This window comes from Ambystoma mexicanum, chromosome 6p, assembly GCF_040938575.1.
Source record: "Ambystoma mexicanum isolate Mex_15411 chromosome 6p, UKY_AmexF1_1, whole genome shotgun sequence".
NCBI lineage: Eukaryota > Metazoa > Chordata > Amphibia > Caudata > Ambystomatidae > Ambystoma > Ambystoma mexicanum.
The window spans coordinates 31,440,962-31,462,537 of NC_090935.1; the positions used below are offsets into that span (position 1 = coordinate 31,440,962).

Here is a 21,576-nt window from a genome sequence, read left to right on the forward strand (position 1 = left end):
CTTATTTATTCTTCCAAACTATGTCAAACACACACTTTTTGAGAGTGACTGGTGCAAAACTTTAGATGACATAAATGCTTTAAGTACTTATAAAGAATATGCCAAATTCTTACATAAAAGAGAAGGTTGCTGTAGTTATCTTACCATATTTCCATGTAATGTAACTAGAATGTATTACATGAGATTTAGAATAAATCAGTACCATACCCTTGAACGAACAAAATATTGGGGAACATCGAACTGTAATCAAGGTGCTTCTAAATGTCGTTTTTTGAATTGTCTAGAACAAAATGAAACTTTAAAACATTTGATTTTAGAATGTTCATATTTTAGAGATGTAAGGTCCAAGCTCTTTTTACATTTTGTAAATATATACTATGAAGACTGTATGGAGTCTCTTTGGAATCGACTTATGCAAGTACATGAAAGAGCATTAATCTATGCATTGGTCGTTTTACTGAAAATAATAGAAAAGGAGATTTCATTATTTTAGAGATTAATTTTGTCTTTTTTTCTCTTTATTAAGTATTATAATTGCGGATCTGGATGAAATTGCTTTTTAATCTGTCTTAGTTGAGTTATACTATAATGAATTGTTTTGTATTGAGATATGTAATATTATATGATTGATGTTCTATTTTGTAAAGGTTCACTTGAACCCCACACAAAAAAATAAAATAGCAATTGATATGAATCTAAAAATTGGCTGTCTCTATTAAATCTTTGGAAGATAAATGGTCAATTTTGCTAATTCATTTGTTCTGGTATCCTGCCAAATACAAATTGCGTGGATGTCTCCAGAATTTCCCAGTTGTATTGGAAAAATGGGTTATTGCGTGATCCAATCTAATTGTTGTGGGGGGGAATATAATTGTGATTGTTCTGAAGGTTTCAGAGGGTGTCAAAGTTAATGTAGGCTCCATGTAATTTATAGCAATTTCATTAAGTGCTCAGAGAGGAAGATTCTGGGACCGATTTCTCTCTGAATGGGAGATGCAACAATTAGGGGTGTCTGCTGGATCTCTCTTCCCCATGCATACATGGTATAGGGGCAACCTAGATTCCAGAATCGACAACTTTTATTTTTCATGTTTGGCTACCACCAATTGTGGACCCTTTTATATCCGTGAAACGAATAAGGGGGACCATCTGATTCTAGAGTTCACTCACAAACTTACGATACACTTCATACATATAAAAACCCAGAATGCATACACGTTAAAGCTATATACAGGTCAACTAAAGTAAAGACATTTGTGATGTAATCTTTCATGTACTGGGTGTTTGTCTAAGCAGTGTAAGGTGGTGGCACGAGTTATGGTTGCTTAGCTTAGCCTAACTGGCGAATTTCTGTGGGTTTTCGGTTTTAATTGTAACCACAACATCCCTTTAACAAAGTTTTTTTTATAGAATATAAATATTAATCATGATTCATCAGATCTATATATATACGTATGTGTAGGACTTGGGTCTTGTGATTCAGAGAGTTACTGACTCCCTGAAGTAGGTAATGGTGTATTCATGTCTACATGAATGCATGCAACTATGCATTACTTTTTTATTTTTGTTTTATTGTTTAAAGCGCTGAGCTAGCTCGAGAGCAGCAGAGTACTGTACAGGGTGTGGGTAGCAGGCGTATGTGATGGCGTCTTTCAACAGTAGCAAAGTACTGTGAGTAATGGACTGTGGGTTGATCTGCACATCCACAGGCATTAGGACTTAGTCAGTTGTTGAGAGATTCAGGGCCGATACCAGGATCAAGTTCAAAAGGATGCGTGACAAGAGACAAATTGTTTGCAGGCCCTCTCTTTCTGGGTGAGTTGTGATTTTAGCCGCTAGGTCGATTTACTCCATGAGCAGTGTGTGCCACCAGGTATTTGGAGCTTAGCCGGCAGGTATGCTGGTGTGCGTCTCATGACTTCTTTCTAGATGATGCATGCAGTCTTGAACAGTATCCTGGCTTGGAGAGAAGGCCAATGTATTTTGCATAGGACAGGGGTAATTTGTCAGATTTCCATGCATCTGCAATAACACGTGATGCAGCATCGTGGACTGCATTTAGTGGAGCCAAGTGATCAGCTGAAAGCCCTGTCAGAAGAGCATTCCCCATCGATGTGCAAGATCACAAGTGCCTGCACTACAGTCCAGAAGTCCTGCGGTTGGATGAAGGGCTTGATTTGGCGATGGGTGGAGATTTAGAGCCAGGCCGTTTAAACCTTCTTGGATATGTGTTTCTGGAAGGACAGGAAGTCGTCAGTGGTGAAGCCTAAGGAGTTCAATGAATCTGAGAATTGTGGATCAAATCCTTCTAGGCATTGTTTAGTGGGTAGGTGGACCAATGAGGATGAATTCAATCTTGGATGGGTTTAGTTTGAGCTTGGCAGTCGGCATCCAGGACTGAATGATGCCTAGGTAATCACAGAGGCAACTGCTGTCCTGTGGGCTTTTTACTCTCATGTACAACTGTGTATAGGCCTCAAATTGGTGGATGGTTATATTGGGATTTTTGAGGAGTGTGCCCAGAGACTCTTTGTAAAGGTTAAAAAGGATTGTTGTGAGGACAGAGCCTTGGGGTACTCTGCAGCATATAGGTATATTTGTATAGCACATAAATAGGTATGAATGTATGTATGTATGCATGTATGTAGGTCTGCATTCATGCATGTATGAATGGATGCATGTGTGTCTATGTATTTATGTATATAGGTTTGTATGCATACATACATGTATGGATAGATCTATGAGTCTATGAACACACATATGCACATACAGGAACATATGCACCATGGCTAGGAACAGAGGATTACAATAACTCTGGTAAACCGGTCCAATCAATGGGAGTGGGTACTCATAATGTGGAGTCAGTGAGAGTGTGGTGATAGTGGTAAAGTCGTGGAGAGGAAGTGGATAGTGGTAAGGGGTGGTGACCAGAGGATCATTAGTTGATGCAATGTCCTTGAGGTTCAGGGCGTTCAGTTCTTTCATGGAGCTTGGGAGGGATGTGGCCTCCTTCATGGATAAGGCCAACCCTTCTACTGTTGGTCTGGAGACTATAAATTCATCACACCAAGAGGACAATCAGGAGGGATGGGACCTCCTTAATGGCAAAGGACAGACCTTCCACTGTTCGTCTGGGTACTATAAAATCCTCACACCAGGAGGACACATCAGGAGACATGGGCCCTCTTTCATGGATAAGGCCAGACCTCTCACTGTCGGTCTGGAGACTATACAATTATATCAGCAGCACGACAAGTCAGAAGGGGTCTTCTTCATCGACAAGACCAGACCTTTCACTATTGGCCTGGAGACAATAAAATCCTCAGGCCAATAGGACATGCCAGGAAGGATGGGGCCTCTGTCTTGAGCCTGATCTCCTTAAGACATTCCTCTTCTCCTCTTCCTTCTCTCTCCCTCTACACGTGCTAACCTCTCTCTTAGCTCTATCCCTCTCTCCTTCCTTTTTCACACAGCATTCCGACTGGCCGCCAGGAGTACCTCAGAGTCTCACAGGTCACTGGCACTCTCACCAGTCCCGCAGCCCTTGCCTCAGGGCCTGCACTTGCCTCATTGCTATTGCACTCAGTCAATTACCCATTGAGAATGACATCTCTCAGCACTTAACAAGTGCCTGACCAACTGGGCACATCTGGATTCCCCAGCCTCCTGCACTTGCCCCCCCTCTCTGGTACCATGTGCGCACTTGCACAATTTGAACGCACCATTCCTTGAAGATCGTCTATCTTTTCCTCCCTGTCTCCCCTCCTGCATGGTGGCCGCCTCTATGTTCTTGGAAAAACTGCAGAATTCTCATCAGTCCTATTTGTTGCTATCTATACAGTAAATTGTATTATATGCACTTACTCTGCCGGGGCAGATTGGTTGTCGTTCAGAAACACGGCCCTGTGAATGTTATCTTTCTCTTAAGGAGGAACAGGAATGTCTTATAATAGTGTTGGGGCTTTCAATCTTTCATTTGCCTGGAAGGGTTGAGCTGCTCTAGTAATCTTTTTCTGTCTAGACATGTTCTTGATAGATTTTTATAGCTGTGGCTTCAGATCATGTGTGACAGAAGCCTGGTGGTTAGTACAGTGTGCTCGTCCTTTGATGGTGTCACAGAGTCAGAATGGTCACTAGTTGAGACTAATCCAAGCACTCTTTGTAGTCCTTGTATGTAGTGCGACTGTGTCAGGAATATAGGCAGAGACACATGTGTGTTTTGTGTGACACGCTAGGCTCTGCACACTATTTCGTAGTATTAAAGTTATGATGGGTTTTGTAGCACTTATTCTTGTAGCTTTATAAGGATTGATTGATTATTGTATGTGCACTCCTCCTGGACTGGCTATTTCTTTGATTGGTATCCAGTGAACAGCTTGTCAAGGGAAATGACGCCAGGGGGCGACATTTCCCTGAATGTGGACCCTCAGTAAACTCAAACACTTTCCCCAAATATTCTAGCATTGGAATGTATAATCATAAATGACACCCCTCCTAGAATATTTGGGGAAAGTATTTTAGGGTTCAGGAAAGAAATGTGCCTCCCTGCTGACATTTTTCACATGGAACTGAATATTTTGTAGAACTCACTTGAATTGACTTTTCTGTTGACAATTGCCAAACATGAGGCAATCACCCTAGGAAAAGCTAAATCCTTTGAATCCAGAATCGCAGAAACCAAATCCAACTCAAAAGAAATCTTCACTATCTTCAGGGAGATAGAGGCTCCCACACCTACCCCCCGGAATTTCACCAAAGATAAAGCCTGGTGCGATGAAATTCAAACAGCCATGTGTAAAAAACTAAGCTCTCTCTGAACTAAAATATTATCTGCTAAACAAACTCCGCCCAAAACCCCCATTCCCACCCCTCCTCTTGGGCTCCCACCCACCCTTCCCATTCAAAGCCATACAGGAACAAGACATCATCAACCTTATGAGAACCATCAAACCCTCCAATTGCAAAGGAGACGCCTGCCCGGCCGCCATTATTAAGGACTGTGCTGAAACCCTAGCTCCATTCCTTACTGCCTTCGTTAATGCTTCATTTGCCACAGGGCAAGTCCCCTCCTTCTGAAAGGAAGCGTGGGTCCGCCCCTCTTAAAAAAAACTACTCTCGACCGTGCCTCTCCCAATAATTACAGGACAATCACCACTGTCCCCTTCCTACTCAAGATACTGGACAAAGCAGCTTACCTGCCGGCCCAACACTTCATTGAACAAAACAAACTCCTAGGACTAGGCCAATCTGGTTTTCGCCCTAGACACGGACTGAACCCGCCCTACTGGATCTAAAAAACCAGATGGACGATGCCAGAGACCTAGGAAAACCAGCACTGCTCCTTCTCCTTGACCTCTCTGCGGCATTTGACCTCGTAGATCATGACGACCTATGCCACCATCTCTCCTCCACTGCCAGATTCTCCCGAGACGCCACAGCCTGGATCACCTCCTTCTTACACGACAGGACTATGCAAGTATTCTCTGACCTTGCCACAGCATCACCCACCATCATGCTTTGTGGAGTGCCCCAAGGATCCTGCCTCTCACCCACGCTCTATAACATCTTCACCCGCCCACTCTTCCTCATCCTTGATGCAATGGGTATCTCCTACACCAACTACGCTGACAACACGCAGATCCTCCTCACCCTCACTGGTAACTATGACTCAAACTCCTTGACTCTCAACACCATTTACACCACCATCCAAGCATGGATGGCCGACAATGGACTATGCCTCAACTTTGACTTGACTGAACTCCTCCTGGTAGGTTCCACTGACACTCTAAAAAACCTTGACTCTCAATTCAGCCACTTCACCATCGACTCCCTGAAAATCCTAGTCTCAGGCACAGTAAAAACCCTTGGAGTCTATCTTGACTCCAACCTATCCATGGATAGACAAATCAATGCAATTGCTTCCTCTGCAGCCTATCATGCCAAACTAATCAACGCAGCAAGGCCCTTTCTATCCAAAGAAAATGGCCTAACATAGCTCGAGCCATCACCGGCTCATAGCTAGACTATTGCAACATCCTCTTCCTAGGGAACTCCACAAGAAAGACTCCAAGTTATCCAGAACAACGCGCTACGTGCAGCCCATGGCATATCCAAGAGGGAACACATCTCGGAGGCCAGGAAATCAGCTCACTGGCTCCCAATAAAGGGAAGGATCTTATTCAAAACGCTGACACTGACACAGAAATGCATCCACCTCACTGCACCTGACTACCTCTCACAAAGGATCCACCCAGCCTCCTCCACAAGACCTACCAGATCACCCTGTTGCCAGCATGCTTTGTGTGCCCCTGGTAAAAAGAACAAGAGCAGGTGGCTCCAGCTTCCCCTACCTCGCACCCTCCCATTGGAATGCCCTGCCTCCTATCCTCCGGGCGAGGTCTCCCTCAACTCCTTCCACAAGGCCATGAAAACTGATCTCTTTGCATAATGTTTAACCATCAAGCTCCACGTTACACTCCAATGTATCTATGTACTAACCTGCAAATGCTTCTCCAAACTGTACCCTCCCTGTAATTAACAGTGCCTCATTGCCCCTGGTCTGTTTGGGCACTATATAAATGTAATAAATAAATAAATATGTAAAATAGCTTATACGCTCCTTGTCCATGTTTTCTTTTGGCTGTCATCTGCTGTATTGATAACTCAACCCTGTTTGGGCATTCATGTGAAGTGTTGTTTACACTATTGAGTAGCACATTCCTGCGAGGGCAGGCTCAGAGGCCATGTGATCACTCACCTGTGCTGTTTAGACTCTGGATTAGTGCACACCTGCAAGGGCAGGCTCAGAGGCCATGTGATCACTCACCTGTGCTGTTTAGACTCTGGATTAGTGCACACCTGCAAGGGCAGGCTCAGAGGCCATGTGATCACTCACCTGTGCTGTTTAGACTATTGAGTATCACACACCTGCAAGGGCAGGCTCAGAGGCCATGTGATCACTCACCTGTGCTGTTTAGACTCTGGATTAGTGCACACCTGCAAGGGCAGGCTCAGAGGCCATGTGATCACTCACCTGTGCTGTTTAGACTATTGAGTAGTACACACCTGCAAGGGCAGGCTCAGAGGCCATGTGATCACTCACCTGTGCTGATTAGACTATTGAGTAGTACACACCTGCAAGGGCAGGCTCAGAGGCCATGTGATCACTCACCTGTGCTGTTTAGACTGTTGAGTATCACACGCCTGCAATGGCAGGCTCAGAGGCCATGTGATCACTCACCTGTGCTGTTTAGACTATTGAGTAGTATGTGATCACTCAAATGTGCTGTTTAGACCATTGAATAGTACAGAACTGTAAGGGCAGGCTTAGAGGCCATGTGATCACTCACCTGTGCTGTCTAGACTATTGAGTAGTACACACCTGCAAGGGCAGTCTCAGAGGCCATATGATCACTCACCTGTGCCATTTAGACTATTGAGTAGTACACCCCTGCAAGGCAGGCTCAGAGGCCATGTGATCACTCACCTGTGCCATTTAGACTATTGAGTATCACACACCTGCAAGGGCAGGCTCAGAGGCCATGTGATTACTCACCTGTGCTGTTTAGACTATTGAGTATTACACACCTGCAAGGGCAGGCTCAGAGGCCATGTGATCACTCACCTGTGCTGTTTGCAAACTCTCCTTCTGCACAGGGCACACAGTAATAGCAGCAGCTGGGCCTGCCTTCTATGGGGGCTTTGCGGTGCCCAGGGAGGCAGCTCTTGGAGCAGGCGGAGCGGGGGATCTGGGGAGAAAGAAAGAAAAAAAGAAGGAGAAATATTAGAGCTGAGAGACCATAACGTGTGGGAAAGCTGGCATTGCATGAAAGAAAGAAGGGCAACAGGTCGATTGACAAGAGTCACTGTAGCTCTCCAGCCACAGATGGACAGGTCACATAACAAGGCAGCTAAACAACCCCTGCTTAGGGACTCCAAATAGTTAAAGCATCTTCCCCGGGTTCTGATGCAGTCATGAGTTCCCTCACTACAAAGAGACGCCTGCCGTCTTAGCTGCCCAGGTCTTTAGAAAAAGACGCGCCCGCTTAATCAATTATCATAGTTTAATATCTCAGATTTGGCAAAGACGCACACTTCTTTGTGTGAAAGAAATAGTTATGGACTACTGGTAAACACTGATAAGCTGTGTTCTTGAGTCAATCTTTGAGAGCTCCATGCCTGGGTAAGTAGTGGGGTACCCATGGGTGCCATGTGCCACTATCAGCTAAGCAACGCTGGTTTAAGAGGCGGTGTGCGTGGGTACTCCACTATCCCCTGTTGGTTAGCAGGTGCTTGTCGCAGTAACCCAGAAATGCACCACTGTCCCTCCCACTGATAAGTGTGCTCAGCCTGTGAGACCCCTGTGGTGCAGTGGGACTTAAGAGAGGGTCCTCACTGAGTTGCTGAACACCCCACCCTCCGGGAGGTTCTGACCAAGCAGGAAGAGCATAAAAGGGTAACAGTATTAGGACCACAGAGAGGCAGTAGCTGTCCCTTTAATAAGGGCGGTGCGGGCATTTTTTGAGTCACTGGACACCCAAGAAATTGGTTTACCAAACATATTGCTGCGTATCCAACCAACCAAATCAAATGCACAAGCCACTTTCCCCTGGAATGGCTACAAGATTTGGAAATTAATGTGTGGTTAAGCCATCCTAGCAATAGCCATTAAGCTCTGCTGCAGCAGGCCTATCCTGTGCATGCGGTGCAGTTAAGCCATCCTAGCAACAGACAAAAAGCTATGTTGCAGCAGGCCTATGCTGTGCACAAGGTGCAGTTAAGCCATCCTACCAACAGCCACAAAGCTCTGTTGCAGCAGGCATATGCCGTGCATGCTGTGCAGTTAAGCCATCCTAGTAAGAGCTACAAAGCTCTGCTGCCGCAGGCCTATGCCTTGCATGCAGTGCAGTTAAGCCATCCTAGCAATAACCACAAAGCTCTCCTAGAGCATGCCTATGATGTGCATGTGGTGCAGTTAAGCCAACCTAATAGTAGCCACAAAGCTCTGCGAGAGCAGGCCTATGCTGTGCATGCAGTGCAGTTAAGCCATCCTAGAAATAGCCACAAAGCTTTGTTAGAGCAGGCCTATGCTGTGCATGTGGTGCAGTTAAGCCAACCTAGCAATAGCTACAAAGCTCTGTGAGAGCAGGCCTATGTTGTGCATGCAGTGCAGTTAAGCCATCCTAGCAATAGCCACAAAGCTCTGCTAGAGCATGCCTATGATGTGCATGTGGTGCAGTTAAGCCAACCTAGCAATAGCTACAAAGCTCTGCGAGAGCAGGCCTATGCTGTGCATGCAGTGCAGTTAAGCCAACCTAGCAATAGCCACAAAGCTCTGCTAGAGCAGGCCTATGCTGTGCATTTGGTGCAGTTAAGCCAACCTAGCAATAGCTACAAAGCTCTGCTAGAGCAGGCCTATGCTGTACATGCAGTGCAGTTAAGCCAACCTAGCAATTGCCACAAGGCTCTGCTAGAGCAGGCCTATGCTGTGCATGCGGTGCAGTTAAGCCAACCTAGCAATTGCCACAAAGCTCTGCTAGAGCAGGCCTATGCTGTGCATGCGGTGCAGTTAAGCCAACCTAGCAATTGCCACAAAGCTCTGCTAGAGCAGGCCTACGCTGTGCCTGCGGTGCAGTTAAGCCATCATAGCAATAGCCACAAAGCTCTCCTAGAGCAGGCCTATGCTCTGCATGCGGTGCAGTTAAGCTATCCTAGCAATTGCCACAAAGCTCTCCTAGAGCATGCCTATGCTGTGCATGCGGTGCAGTTAAGCCATCCTAGCAATAGCTACAAAGCTCTGCTAGAGCAGGCCTATGCTGTGCATGTGGTGCAGTTAAGCTAACCTAGCAATAGCTACAAAGCTCTGCAAGAGCAGGCCTATGCTGTGCATGCAGTGCAGTTAAGCCAACCTAGCAATAGCCACAAAGCTCTGCTAGAGCAGGCCTCTGCTGTGCATGCAGTGCAGTTAAGCCATGCTAGCAATAGCCACACAGCTCTCCTACAGCAGGCCTATGCTGTGCATTTGGTGCAGTTAAGCCAACCTAGCAATAGCTACAAAGCTCTGCTAGAGCAGGCCTATGCTGTGCATGTGGTGCAGTTAAGCCAACCTAGCAATAGCCACAAAGCTCTGCGAGAACAGGCCTATGCTGTGCATGCAGTGCAGTTAAGCCAACCTAGCAATTGCCACAAAGCTCTGCTAGAGCAGGCCTATGCTGTGCATGCGGTGCAGTTAAGCCAACCCAGCAATTGCCACAAAGCTCTGCTAGAGCAGGCCTATGCTGTGCATGCGGTGCAGTTAAGCCATCATAGCAATAGCCACAAAACTCTCCTAGAGCATGCCTATGCTGTGCATGCGGTTGCAGTTAAGCCATCCTAGCAATAGCCACAAAGCTCTCCTGGAGCATGCCTATGCTGTGCATGTGGTGCATTTAAGCCAACCTAGCAATAGCTACAAAGCTCTGCTAGAGCAGGCCTATGCTGTGCATGTGGTGCAGTTAAGCCAACCTAGCAATTGCCACAAAGCTCTGCTAGAGCAGGCCTATGCTGTGCATGCGGTGCAGTTAAGCCATCATACAAATAGCCACAAAGCTCTCCTAGAGCATGCCTATGCTGTGCATGCGGTGCAGTTAAGCCATCCTAGCAATTGCCACAAAGCTCTGCTAGAGCAGGCCTATGCTGTACATGCGGTGCAGTTAAGCCATCATAGCAATAGCCACAAAGCTCTCCTAGAGCAGGCCTATGCTCTGCATGCGGTGCAGGAAAGCTATCCTAGCAATAGCCACAAAGCTCTCCTAGAGCATGCCTATGCTGTGCATGTGGTGCAGTTAAGCCATCCTAGCAATAGCTACTAAGCTTTGCTAGAACAGGCCTATGCTGTGAATGTGGTGCAGTTAAGCCAACCTAGCAATAGCCACAAAGCTCTGCTAGAGCAGGCCTCTGCTGTGCATGCAGTGCAGTTAAGCCATCATAGCAATAGCCACACAGCTCCCCTAGAGCAGGCCTATGCTGTGCATTTGGTGCAGTTAAGCCAACCTAGCAATAGCTACAAAGCTCTGCTAGAGCAGGCCTATGCTGTGCATGTGGTGCAGTTAAGCCAAACTAGTAATAGCCACAAAGCTCTGCGAGAACAGGCCTATGCTGTGCATGCGGTGCAGTTAAGCCAACCTAGCAATTGCCACAAGGCTCTGCTAGAGCAGGCCTATGCTGTGCATGCGGTGCAGTTAAGCCAACCTAGCAATTGCCACAAAGCTCTGCTAGAGCAGGCCTATGCTGTGCATGCGGTGCAGTTAAGCCAACCTAGCAATTGCCACAAAGCTCTGCTAGAGCAGGCCTATGCTGTGCATGCAGTGCAGTTAAGCCAACCTAGAAATTGCCACAAAGCTCTGCTAGAGTAGGCCTATGCTGTACATGCGGTGCAGTTAAGCCATCATAGCAATAGCCACAAAGCTCTCCTAGAGCAGGCCTATGCTCTGCATGCGGTGCAGGAAAGCTATCCTAGCAATAGCCACAAAGCTCTCCTAGAGCATGCCTATGCTGTGCATGTGGTGCAGGTAAGCCATCCTAGCAATAGCTACAAAGCTTTGCTAGAACAGGCCTATGCTGTGCATGTGGTGCAGTTAAGCCAACCTAGCAATTGCCACAAAGCTCTGCTAGAGCAGGCCTATGCTGTGCATGTGGTGCAGTTAAGCCAACCTAGCAATAGCCACAAAGCTCTGCGAGAGCAGGCCTATGCTGTGCATGCAGTGCAGTTAAACCAACCTAGCAATAGCTACAAAGCTCTGCAAGATCAGGCCTATGCTGTGCATGCAGTGCAGTTAAGCCAACCTAGCAATAGCCACAAAGCTCTGCTAGAGCAGGCCTCTGCTGTGCATGCAGTGCAGTTAAGCCATCCTAGCAATAGCCACACAGCTCTCCTAGAGCAGGCCTATGCTGTGCATTTGGTGCAGTTAAGCCAACCTAGCAATAGCTACAAAGCTCTGCTAGAGCAGGCCTATGCTGTGCATGTGGTGCAGTTAAGCCAACCTAGCAATAGCCACAAAGCTCTGCGAGAACAGGCCTATGCTGTACATGCGGTGCAGTTAAGCCAACCTAGCAATAGCCACAAAGCTCTCCTAGAGCATGCCTATGCTGTGCATGCGGTGCAGTTAAGCCATCCTAGCAATAGCCACAAAGCTCTCCTAGAGCATGCCTATGCTGGGCCTGCAGTGCAGTTAAGCCAGGGGTGCACAACTGATTTTGACAGAGGGCCGAAAATACCTTACATGAGGGCTATAGTGGGCCGAAAAGTAAATGTGGGCGAAGCGGTAAGCGGGGCGTGGCAGGAGGCTTTTTAAACCCCCAATTTGTACTAAACATATGGAAAAAGAATGTTTTTGAGGGGTAACGATTTTTATTTGCATTTCAAACTTACATTTTGTACTACACATTTTCCATTATTATAATTTATTTCTATTTAGTTATTGTATCTCGCCTGTTTAATTAACTTATAAATATTTTATTGACCCTAGATTGGACATGCCGTTATTTTGGACTGCTACAGTTTGCTTTTTGGGTTGCCCAAGAGGAGTATGGCCTTCGTTGAGTCAGGTTTCCTCAAAAAGCCAAAGATGAACATCTCCTAACTGTGCCTGTTTTAGCTTTATTATTGGGTTCACTCTTGGAGTGCAACACTATGCCCCATGTCCCTCACCCCCAACCAAACACTATGCCCCATGGCCCCCTCACCCCCAACCAAACAATATGCCCCATGTCCCTCACCCCCAACCAAACACTGTGCCCCATGGCCCCCTTACACCCAACCAAACACAATGCCCTATGGCCCCCTCACCCCCAACCAAACATTATGCCCCATGTCCCTCACCCCCAACCAAACACTATGCCCCAGGGTCCCCTTACCCCCAACCAAACACCATGCCCCATGGCCCCCTCACACCCAACCAAATACTATGCCCCATGGCCCCCTCACCCCCAACCAAACACTATGCCCCATGTCCCTCACCCCCAACCAAACACAATGTCCCATGGCCCCCTCACCCCCAACCAAACACTATGCCCCATGGCCCCCTCACCCCCAAACAAACACTCTGCCCCGTGTCCCTCACCCCCAACCAAACACTATGCCCCATGGCCCCCTTACACCCAACCAAACATTATGCCCCATGGCACCCTCACCTCCAACCAAACACTATGCCCCATGGCAACCTCACCCCCAACCAAACACTATGCCCCATGGTCCCCTCACCCCCAACCAAACACTATGTCCCATGGCCCCCTCACCCCCAACCAAACACTATGCCCCATGTCCCTCATCCCCAACCAAACACTATGCTCCATGGCCCCCTTACACCCAACCAAACATTATGCCCCATGGCACCCTCACCCCCAACCAAACACTATGCCCCATGGCCCCCTCACCCCCAACCAAACACTATGCCCCATGGCCCCCTCACCCCCAAACAAACACTATGCCCCATAGCCCCCTCACCCCCAACAAAATACTATGCCCCATGGCACCCTCACCCCCAACCAAACACTATGCGCATGGCCCCCTCACCCCCAACCAAACACTATGCCCCATGTCCCTCACCCCCAACCAAACACTATGCCCCATGGCCCCCTCACCCCCAACCAAATACTATGCCCCATGTCCCTCACCCCCAACCAAACACTATGCCCCATGGCCCCCTTACACCCAACCAAACATTATGCCCCATGGCACCCTCACCCCCAACCAAACACTATGCCCCATGGCCCCCTCACCCCCAACCAAACACTATGCCCCATGGCCCCCTCACACCCAACCAAACACTATGCCCCATGGCACCCTCACCCCCAACCAAACACTATGCCCCATGGCCTCCTCACCCCCAACCAAACCCCCCACCCCATGGCCCCGTCACCCCCTACCAAACCCCCACCCCATGGCCCCATCACCCCCAACCAAACCCCCCAGCCCCCAAATCAGCACACACAAACCAGCACCAATACAGACCCGAACCCCCACCCCCCAAACTCAGCACACACACAAACATGCACCCATAAAGACCCAAACCCCCCACCCCCCCAACTCCAAACCCCCACCCCCCAACTCAGCACACACACTCTCAAGCATGCACTCATACAGACCCAAACCCCCACCCCCCAACTCAGCACACACACAAACATGCACCCATACAGACCCGAACCCCCCACCCCCCCAATCAGCGCACTCTCAAACAAGCACCCATACAGACCCGAACGCCCACCCCCGACTCAGCACACACACTAACATGCACCCATAAAGACCCAAACCCCCCACCACCCAACTCCTAACCCCCCACCCCCCAACTCAACACACACACTCTCAAGCATGCACCCATACAGACCCGAACCCCCCACCCCCTAACTCAGCACACACACAAACATGCACCCATACAGACCCAAACCCCCACCCCCAACTCAGCACACAAAAAACATTCAAATCAAAACATTCATGCACATCCGACACACTCCCCCCACCCCTCCATCGCAACATACACACACAAACATAAAGCAAAACAAACCCGACACACAAACACAAACAGAATACTTACCGGAGACGTGCTGGAAGGCAGGTAAGTGGCAGGTAAGCTGGAACTCTGGAATCGTACTACGGCTGGCGTGGTCCAAGGCTGAAATGCCTTCCGGCATCAAGCCTTATGGACCACGCCAGCCGTAGTGCTGGCCCTCTATTGGTGCAGCACACACGCATTACGTGGCTCGTAGGAGCGACGTGGTGCGTGTGTGTGCTGAGCCAATGAGGGCCAGTGTTTTGTCCGGCCCGGAAGACAACAAAGACTTTAGGAAAGTCTTTGTGCCTCGCGGGCCGGACAAAAGAGCATGGCGGGCCGCAACTGGCCCACGGGCCGTATGTTGTGCACCCATGAGTTAAGCCAACCTAGCAAAATCCACAAAGCTTTAATAGAGCAGGCCTATGCTGTGCAAGCGGTGCAGTTAAGCCAACCTAGCACTAGCCGCAAAGCTCTGCTAGAGCAGGCCTATGTCGTGCATGAGCAGGAAAACCTTCAAAGATGGTGGGTGTTTTATATGTACCTCAGTAGGAGTTGCCAAGACAGGAGGGGAGAGGCACTTGGAGTGGCGGGGACACTTTGAAAACCTTAATCGAATTAAGCACAGACAGTTCTATGGAAATGGGGCTGGGCCATTGTTAAGTCAGATATCGCTTTTTCAGTCATTCTAAAGCCACTTCTGGACCAAAGCTGGAGGGAGCAGTTTCCCAGTCAAAGCAGCGAAGCTATGGAACTCCCTCCCCCCTTTCTTGAGGGCGGACCAAACCTTCCCGAACTTCAGGTATAACATCATCAAATGGCTGAGAGAAAAAGACCTCTGACGCACTCTAGTGCCTCTAATGTCTCTAATCGCCTCTACTCTACTACCCACTATCAGGCTTTGTAAATAGACATAACAAAACCTTTGTATGCTGAAGCTCAAGCTTGTAAATTACGTAATTTTTTGGATTGATTGTTCCTTTTGTATGCACTTCTAGTTTGTCTCTGAAGCTGATATGCAGTTTGGGTTGCATTTCGTATTTCAATGACTCAATGAATTGGCTACAGCTTGCAAGGGTTGGCATTAAGGACATGCATTTTAGAATTTGTTGAGTTAATTGTTCCATGACATCAGGAACAGATGTGTTTTGTCCATATATCTCATGGATTAGTCTAATATTTACAATGGATTTTGCATCTTTGCTCAGAGAGGCACAGCTCCACCTCACTGATGAGGCCCAACAAGCTGAAACACGTGTATGAAGTTGCTGTTGGTACTCTTGTTCAGAAAGGAATTGCCATAGCATTTCGGTGCTGGACTGCACATGTGGGCAGGACATAGACTGATATGCAAATGGGTATTTCCCATCTGTGAAAGGTACAGTGAGCTAAGGTGTGGCTGAGGACTCTCTAGTGGGTGCCTTCCCAAAGAATGGGTCATTTAGCTGTGTTTGTTCCCTCAGAGGGTCACCCAAGGACTATTTCTTTTGGTATGCAGTATGGATTGCATTTCTTTTTTCAACAGCGTCTCGTTGAATTGACTGCAGAGTTGGCATTAAGGACATGCATTTTAGATTGTGTTGAGTTAATTGTTCCATGACATCAGGAGATGTCTTTCATCCATGTAGCTCATGGATTAGTCTACTATTTAAGATGGATTTTGCATCTTTACTAAGCAGACCAGTTCTAATGCTTTTTAAAATGTTAGCATAGGTGAGGTGTCACGTCCTCAATCTTGCCCTCCTTCCGACACTTACCCGACACCATCCGTTCCCATACCCACCACCCACACCAACGGGGAAGACACTGCAGGCGGGATGTCAGAGGGGGCAGGACCACCTCCTTCCGCCCATTTCCGTGTTGGCGCTTGCCCTGGCGTCTCATCCATGCCCGACGGCTCCGGGGCTGTCGGCTCCAGCTCCCGCGCACTGGAGAACCCGATCGCGTCTCGCTCAGGCGATCACGTGATTAGTCACAGGTTCTTCGTCTGCCGCTGACGCCGGCGTCCACACACTGGGCAACACCAATCACTGCTGGCGTCCGGCCTCACGTGATGCTCCTGTGCGGTCACATGCCTTGTCACGTGACCTCAATTTCCATCACAAAAGGAGCCGAGAGGAAACGCTCAGCACTTCACAGCTGTTTCTACCAGAGACCTGTTCGGCGTTACTCATTTCTTCTTGCTACAGTTTGGAACTCGACCACGGAACGTTGCTTTGGACTTGTATTGGATTTTCCTCTGGACTCGACGTATTTTCTGGTCCCTTGGAACTCTTGACCTCCCTTTCTGGCCCTGGTACTGCTCTGGATTACCCTTTTGTCTTGGCGAACTACGAACCACACAATTCCTGTTTATCACGCTTTGACCACTTGGGGTTCACTAACTGTTGTGCTCACTACCTGGACCTTGGATTGGCTCGCTAACTGGTCACGTTCTTGCTGCAGGTGTGGGTTGGAGGAACTGCAGTACATCCCAGCCTGCTGTTTGTCTTCCCTTGCTGCCCATTCAGGTTTCCCACCAGTTCTACCATCCACGGGGTAAGCTTTGTCATTTTACCTTGTTTGCTTGCACTGCCATTCCTTTCAAAGTATACCTGATCCTAACCTTTGCTTTACAGCAATCAGGGGTCCTTCCGGTGTTCCCGGTATCAGACTGACGGTGCCACTCCACACCTGTGGCCTCAAAGATTGCTAGGGCAGTATTCTATACCTGCTCGAGCGGTACTTGGGGACGGAGGTAGTTTATAGCTGCACGAGCATCAAGGCTGACCACCAAGATCAGAACAGACTGTGAAGCCTCGTGGTCATCCAGCTATGGACACCTCAGCCGGGGACCCTGTGACGGCTTTAATGCAGGCAGTGACAGCACTCAGGGCTGACATGGCAACCGCTACTGCAACCCTACGCGCTGATATGACCGCTGCCACTACTGCATTACACCACCGCCTCGACACGGTGCTAAGTGCACGCCACCCCTTACCCGCAGATGCTGAGTTTGATGAAACCACTCCTCCCCAAAACCCACCTCCTGTCATACCCCCTTCCTTCCCGGCCGCCCCTGTGGTGATCCAAAACCCTTTTCCCTTGGCAGCTCCCGAAAGATACCAGGGCGACCCAAAGAAATACCGCACCTTCATCAATCACTGTAAGCTGCATTTCCTGTGTCGTCCTCAGGCTTTCCCCGATTCCGTATCAAAAGCAGCCTTTCTTCTCTCCCATCTATCCGGGGTAGCCGCCACATGGGCCAATCCGTTGCTGGAAAGCAACCACCTTGCTTTGTACGACTTTGAGATATTGACCCAAGAGATGGCAAAAGTATTCGACACCAGGTACAAAGCACAGTCTAGGGACAGGAACTCCTGGATCTCACGCAGGGTCGTTCAACCCTCATAGAGTACATCACCAGGTTCAATAAGTTGTCTGCTGAGACCTCCTGGCCAGAAAATAAAAAGGCTGTGGTGTATTACCGGGGTTTATCTGGGGTCATGAAAGATGCTTTATCTGTAGTGCCTACGCTTCCCACAGTATATGCTAATTTGGTGGACTTAACGTTACAAGTCGATGCCAGATGATCGGAGCGACGATGCCAGACGATCGGAGCGACGGGGGGAAGGATCATCCTCGTTCCCATCCCCATCCATGGTCAATGGTACTCCTGAACCCATGCAGATAGGCGGGATCCGCAGCCCCATCTCACATGTCGAACGAGAGCGCAGGAGAACGGACAATGCCTGTTTCTACTGCGGTCTCAACGGGCATTTCATAAAAGAGTGTCCTCGCCGCCCAAAAACCAGAAACCCGGGTTTTCCGAAGGCTCGCCCCTAAGATCAGAGGTGGGAGCGAGTCCTATACGGAATACCTCTGAACCTACTTTCAGTCCTGTGCGACCCGTGATAGTTCAGGCCTTTTTGAACCACGCTACAGGTTCCCACGCAGTGTCAATAGTGATAGATTCAGGTGCTACATGTTGCTTCATCGACATAGCCTTGGCCAGTTCACTGAACCTGCCTTTGGTCACGAAGAAATGTCCCGAATCGGTCCAGGCGGTGGATGGTACGTCTCTTGCTTCTGGTCCAATCCTGCAACAGACAACTCCGTTGGAGCTGATCATTCAGGAAAACCACAAGGAGACGATCTCTTTTGATCTCATTGCCGCCCCTCAGTTTGGGGTGATTCTAGGCATTCCTTGGCTAAGGTTGCACAATCCCCTCATCAACTGGGGGACGGGTCACGTCTCATTTGAATCCGAAACATGTCAACACTACTGCCTACTGGCAACGCCTCAGGTTTCCAGTCCCGCGGGAATCCTGGGAAGCATCATATCCTTGGCTATAGAGGACAGTACTGACCACCACGATACACACACGGTAGGGGCTGTCACGGGTGGGATACCCTCGGTTTACCACGATTTCCAGGCGGTATTCGACAAGAGGTCTGCAGAGGGCCTACCCCCGCACCGATCTTACGACTGTCCCATCGACCTGATTCCTGGCGCATCTGTCCCAAAGGATCGTATCTACTCTCTGACTCAGATGGAAGAACGGACCTTGCAGGAGTATATCCAACAGGCTTTACGGCTAGGTCATATTCGCCCATCGACCTCTCCGGCTGCAAGTCCTATATTCTTCGTTCCGAAGAAGGAAGGGGACCTCCGCCCCTGCGACGATTATAGGCGCTTGAATGCCGTCACAGTGAAGAACCGCTATCCCATACCTCTGATCACTCCGTTGCTGGACAAACTCACCCATGCTACGATATACACCAAACTAGACCTCCGCGGGGCATACAATCTTATACGCATGCGTGACTTTTGCTCACGACAAGGCCTATTCGAGTACACCGTCATGCCTTTTGGTCTATGCAATGCCCCGGCTACCTTTCAGCACTTCATGGACGACATATTCAACGATATTCTGAACACTTATGTAGTAGTTTACTTAGACGACATACTGGTTTTCTCCGCCTCCCTTGATGAACACATCACACATGTCAGGGAAGTGTTGTCGCGACTACAAAACAACGCTCTTTACGCCAAGCCCGAGAAATGTTCGTTCCATACCGATCAAGTCGAATTCCTGGGGTTCCATATCACGCCCAAGGGGCTATCTATGAACCAAACCAAGCTTCGGGCAATCGACGAATGGCCGTTTCCGACCAACCTCAAGCAGCTGCAATCATTCCTGGGGTTTGCGAACTTTTATCGGAGATTCATATCAGGGTTTTCTTCTGTTGCGGCTCCACTCACTGCACTCGCTAGCCCTTCTGTCCCCTATGTCTGGTCCATGGCTCAGCAATCCGCTTTCGATACACTGAAAACCCTGTTCACCACCGCTCCGGTATTACAGCACCCTGACCACGACCTTCCGTATATTCTCAAAGCAGATGCCTCTTCCTATGCATTAGGTGCGGTGTTGTCCCAGTCCTGTCCTACCACCAACCGTTTGCATCCAGTAGCGTTCCACTCCCGTAAGTTCACGACTACCGAACTGCACTACACGGTTACAGAAAAGGAACTGCTGGCTATTAAGGATGCGCTACAGGTCTGGAGACACCACCTCCTTGGTGCCAAATACCAGACCGTGGTGTTCTCTGATCACAAAAATCTCCAGGACCTTGCTTCCTTGAAATGCACAAACAGTCGCCAGGTTCGGTGGCATCTCTTCTTTGCCGCGTATGATTTCGTGGTCAAACACAGGCCCGGTGTTGGACACGGCAAAGCCGATGCCCTGTCCCGTTCACCTGGGGGTGAGACCCTTCCCTCTTTTCCGGACACCTTGTTGGGAAAAAATCACGTAGTCTGTATATGCACACCGACTCCCTCTTTGTTATCCACTATACGACAATGGGCTTCCCAGTACCCGCAGTCACTGGCGAAATGGGACCCAGTCATGCAAGACGGGCTGCCTTTCGTACATGGGGGAAAACTCCTTCTACCCACAAGTGAAACCCGGAATCAAGCGCTGACCTGGTCCCACGACGCCGCCATCAACGGTCACCCTGGACAACTTTGCACCTTAGACCTCCTTAAGCGTTGGTGCTGGTGGCCTACGATGAAACGTGATGTACGAGACTATGTTAATACCTGTGCGGTGTGTGCTCAGGGCAAATCGCGCAGGGGTCGGCCTTTGGGTCTTCTCCTTCCTCTCCCGATACCTCCCCGACCTTGGCATACGATCTCCATGGACCTGGTCACTGATCTCCCTCGCACTCATGGGTTTGACACTATTTGGGTCATAGTTGACTCATACACCAAGTTAGCACGTTTCATACCGTGCAAGGGAATACCTTCAGCCCCTGCTTTGGCCAAGCATTTCTTCAAGCATGTATTCTGTCTCTTTGGATTGCCCCATGTGTTGGTATCTGATCGTGGTTCTCAATTCACCTCCCGCTTTTGGCGGGCCCTAACCGCTCTGTTGGGCATTGATGCTCGATTTTCCTCTTCGTATCACCCGGAGAGTGACGGACAGACCGAAAGGGTCAACCAAACGTTGGAACATTATCTGCGCTGCCTGACGCTGCAATACCAGGACACATGGCTCAATCTGCTACAACTCGCGGAGTTTGCCTACAACAATGCTCTGCACTCGGCTACCGGGTACTCACCTTTCTTTGCACTCTATGGTCAGCATCCTCGTACCCTCCCCATTCCAGACTTTTCCTCTTCCAACACCCCCGCCGCCTCGGCTTGTGCCCGAGACATCATATCGGTCCATGCCCATACCTTGGTCCACTTACGTGAAGCACAGGCTTCCATGAAAGCAGCTGCTGACAAAAAAAGGGCTGCTCCGCCCGTTTACGGGGTGGGGGATCGGGTTTGGTTGTCCACTCGTCACCTACATATCTCTAGCTGCCGCAAGCTGTTGCCTCGTTTTGTGGGTCCTTACAGAGTAGTCAAGGTTCTGAACCCGGTGGCGTTGCGTCTGGCAGTGCCCTCCGCTTGGCGGATCCACCCTGTTTTCCACGTTTCTCTCCTTAAGCCTTGCCTTGGCCTACCCGCTTGGTGTCTCCTCCTACCCCTGTCTCTGTCTCTTCTCCCGATGTGTTTGAGGTC

The 21,576-nt window shown here is 49.1% G+C and overlaps 1 protein-coding gene across 1 annotated transcript in view; it reads right to left on the reverse strand.

The window, feature by feature from the left end:
* The window catches only part of LOC138510648 (vomeronasal type-2 receptor 26-like), a 58,728-nt gene extending 50,211 nt beyond the window's left edge, over window positions 1–8,517 (reverse strand). Inside the window, exons 1-2 of the mRNA XM_069626435.1 lie at window positions 8,434–8,517; window positions 7,625–7,748 (exon numbers count right to left, since the gene is read on the reverse strand). Coding sequence (XP_069482536.1) covers window positions 7,625–7,748; window positions 8,434–8,517 — 208 coding nt within the window. The remainder of the gene's footprint in view (window positions 1–7,624; window positions 7,749–8,433) is intronic.
* Between the last annotated feature and the right edge of the window lie 13,059 nt (window positions 8,518–21,576).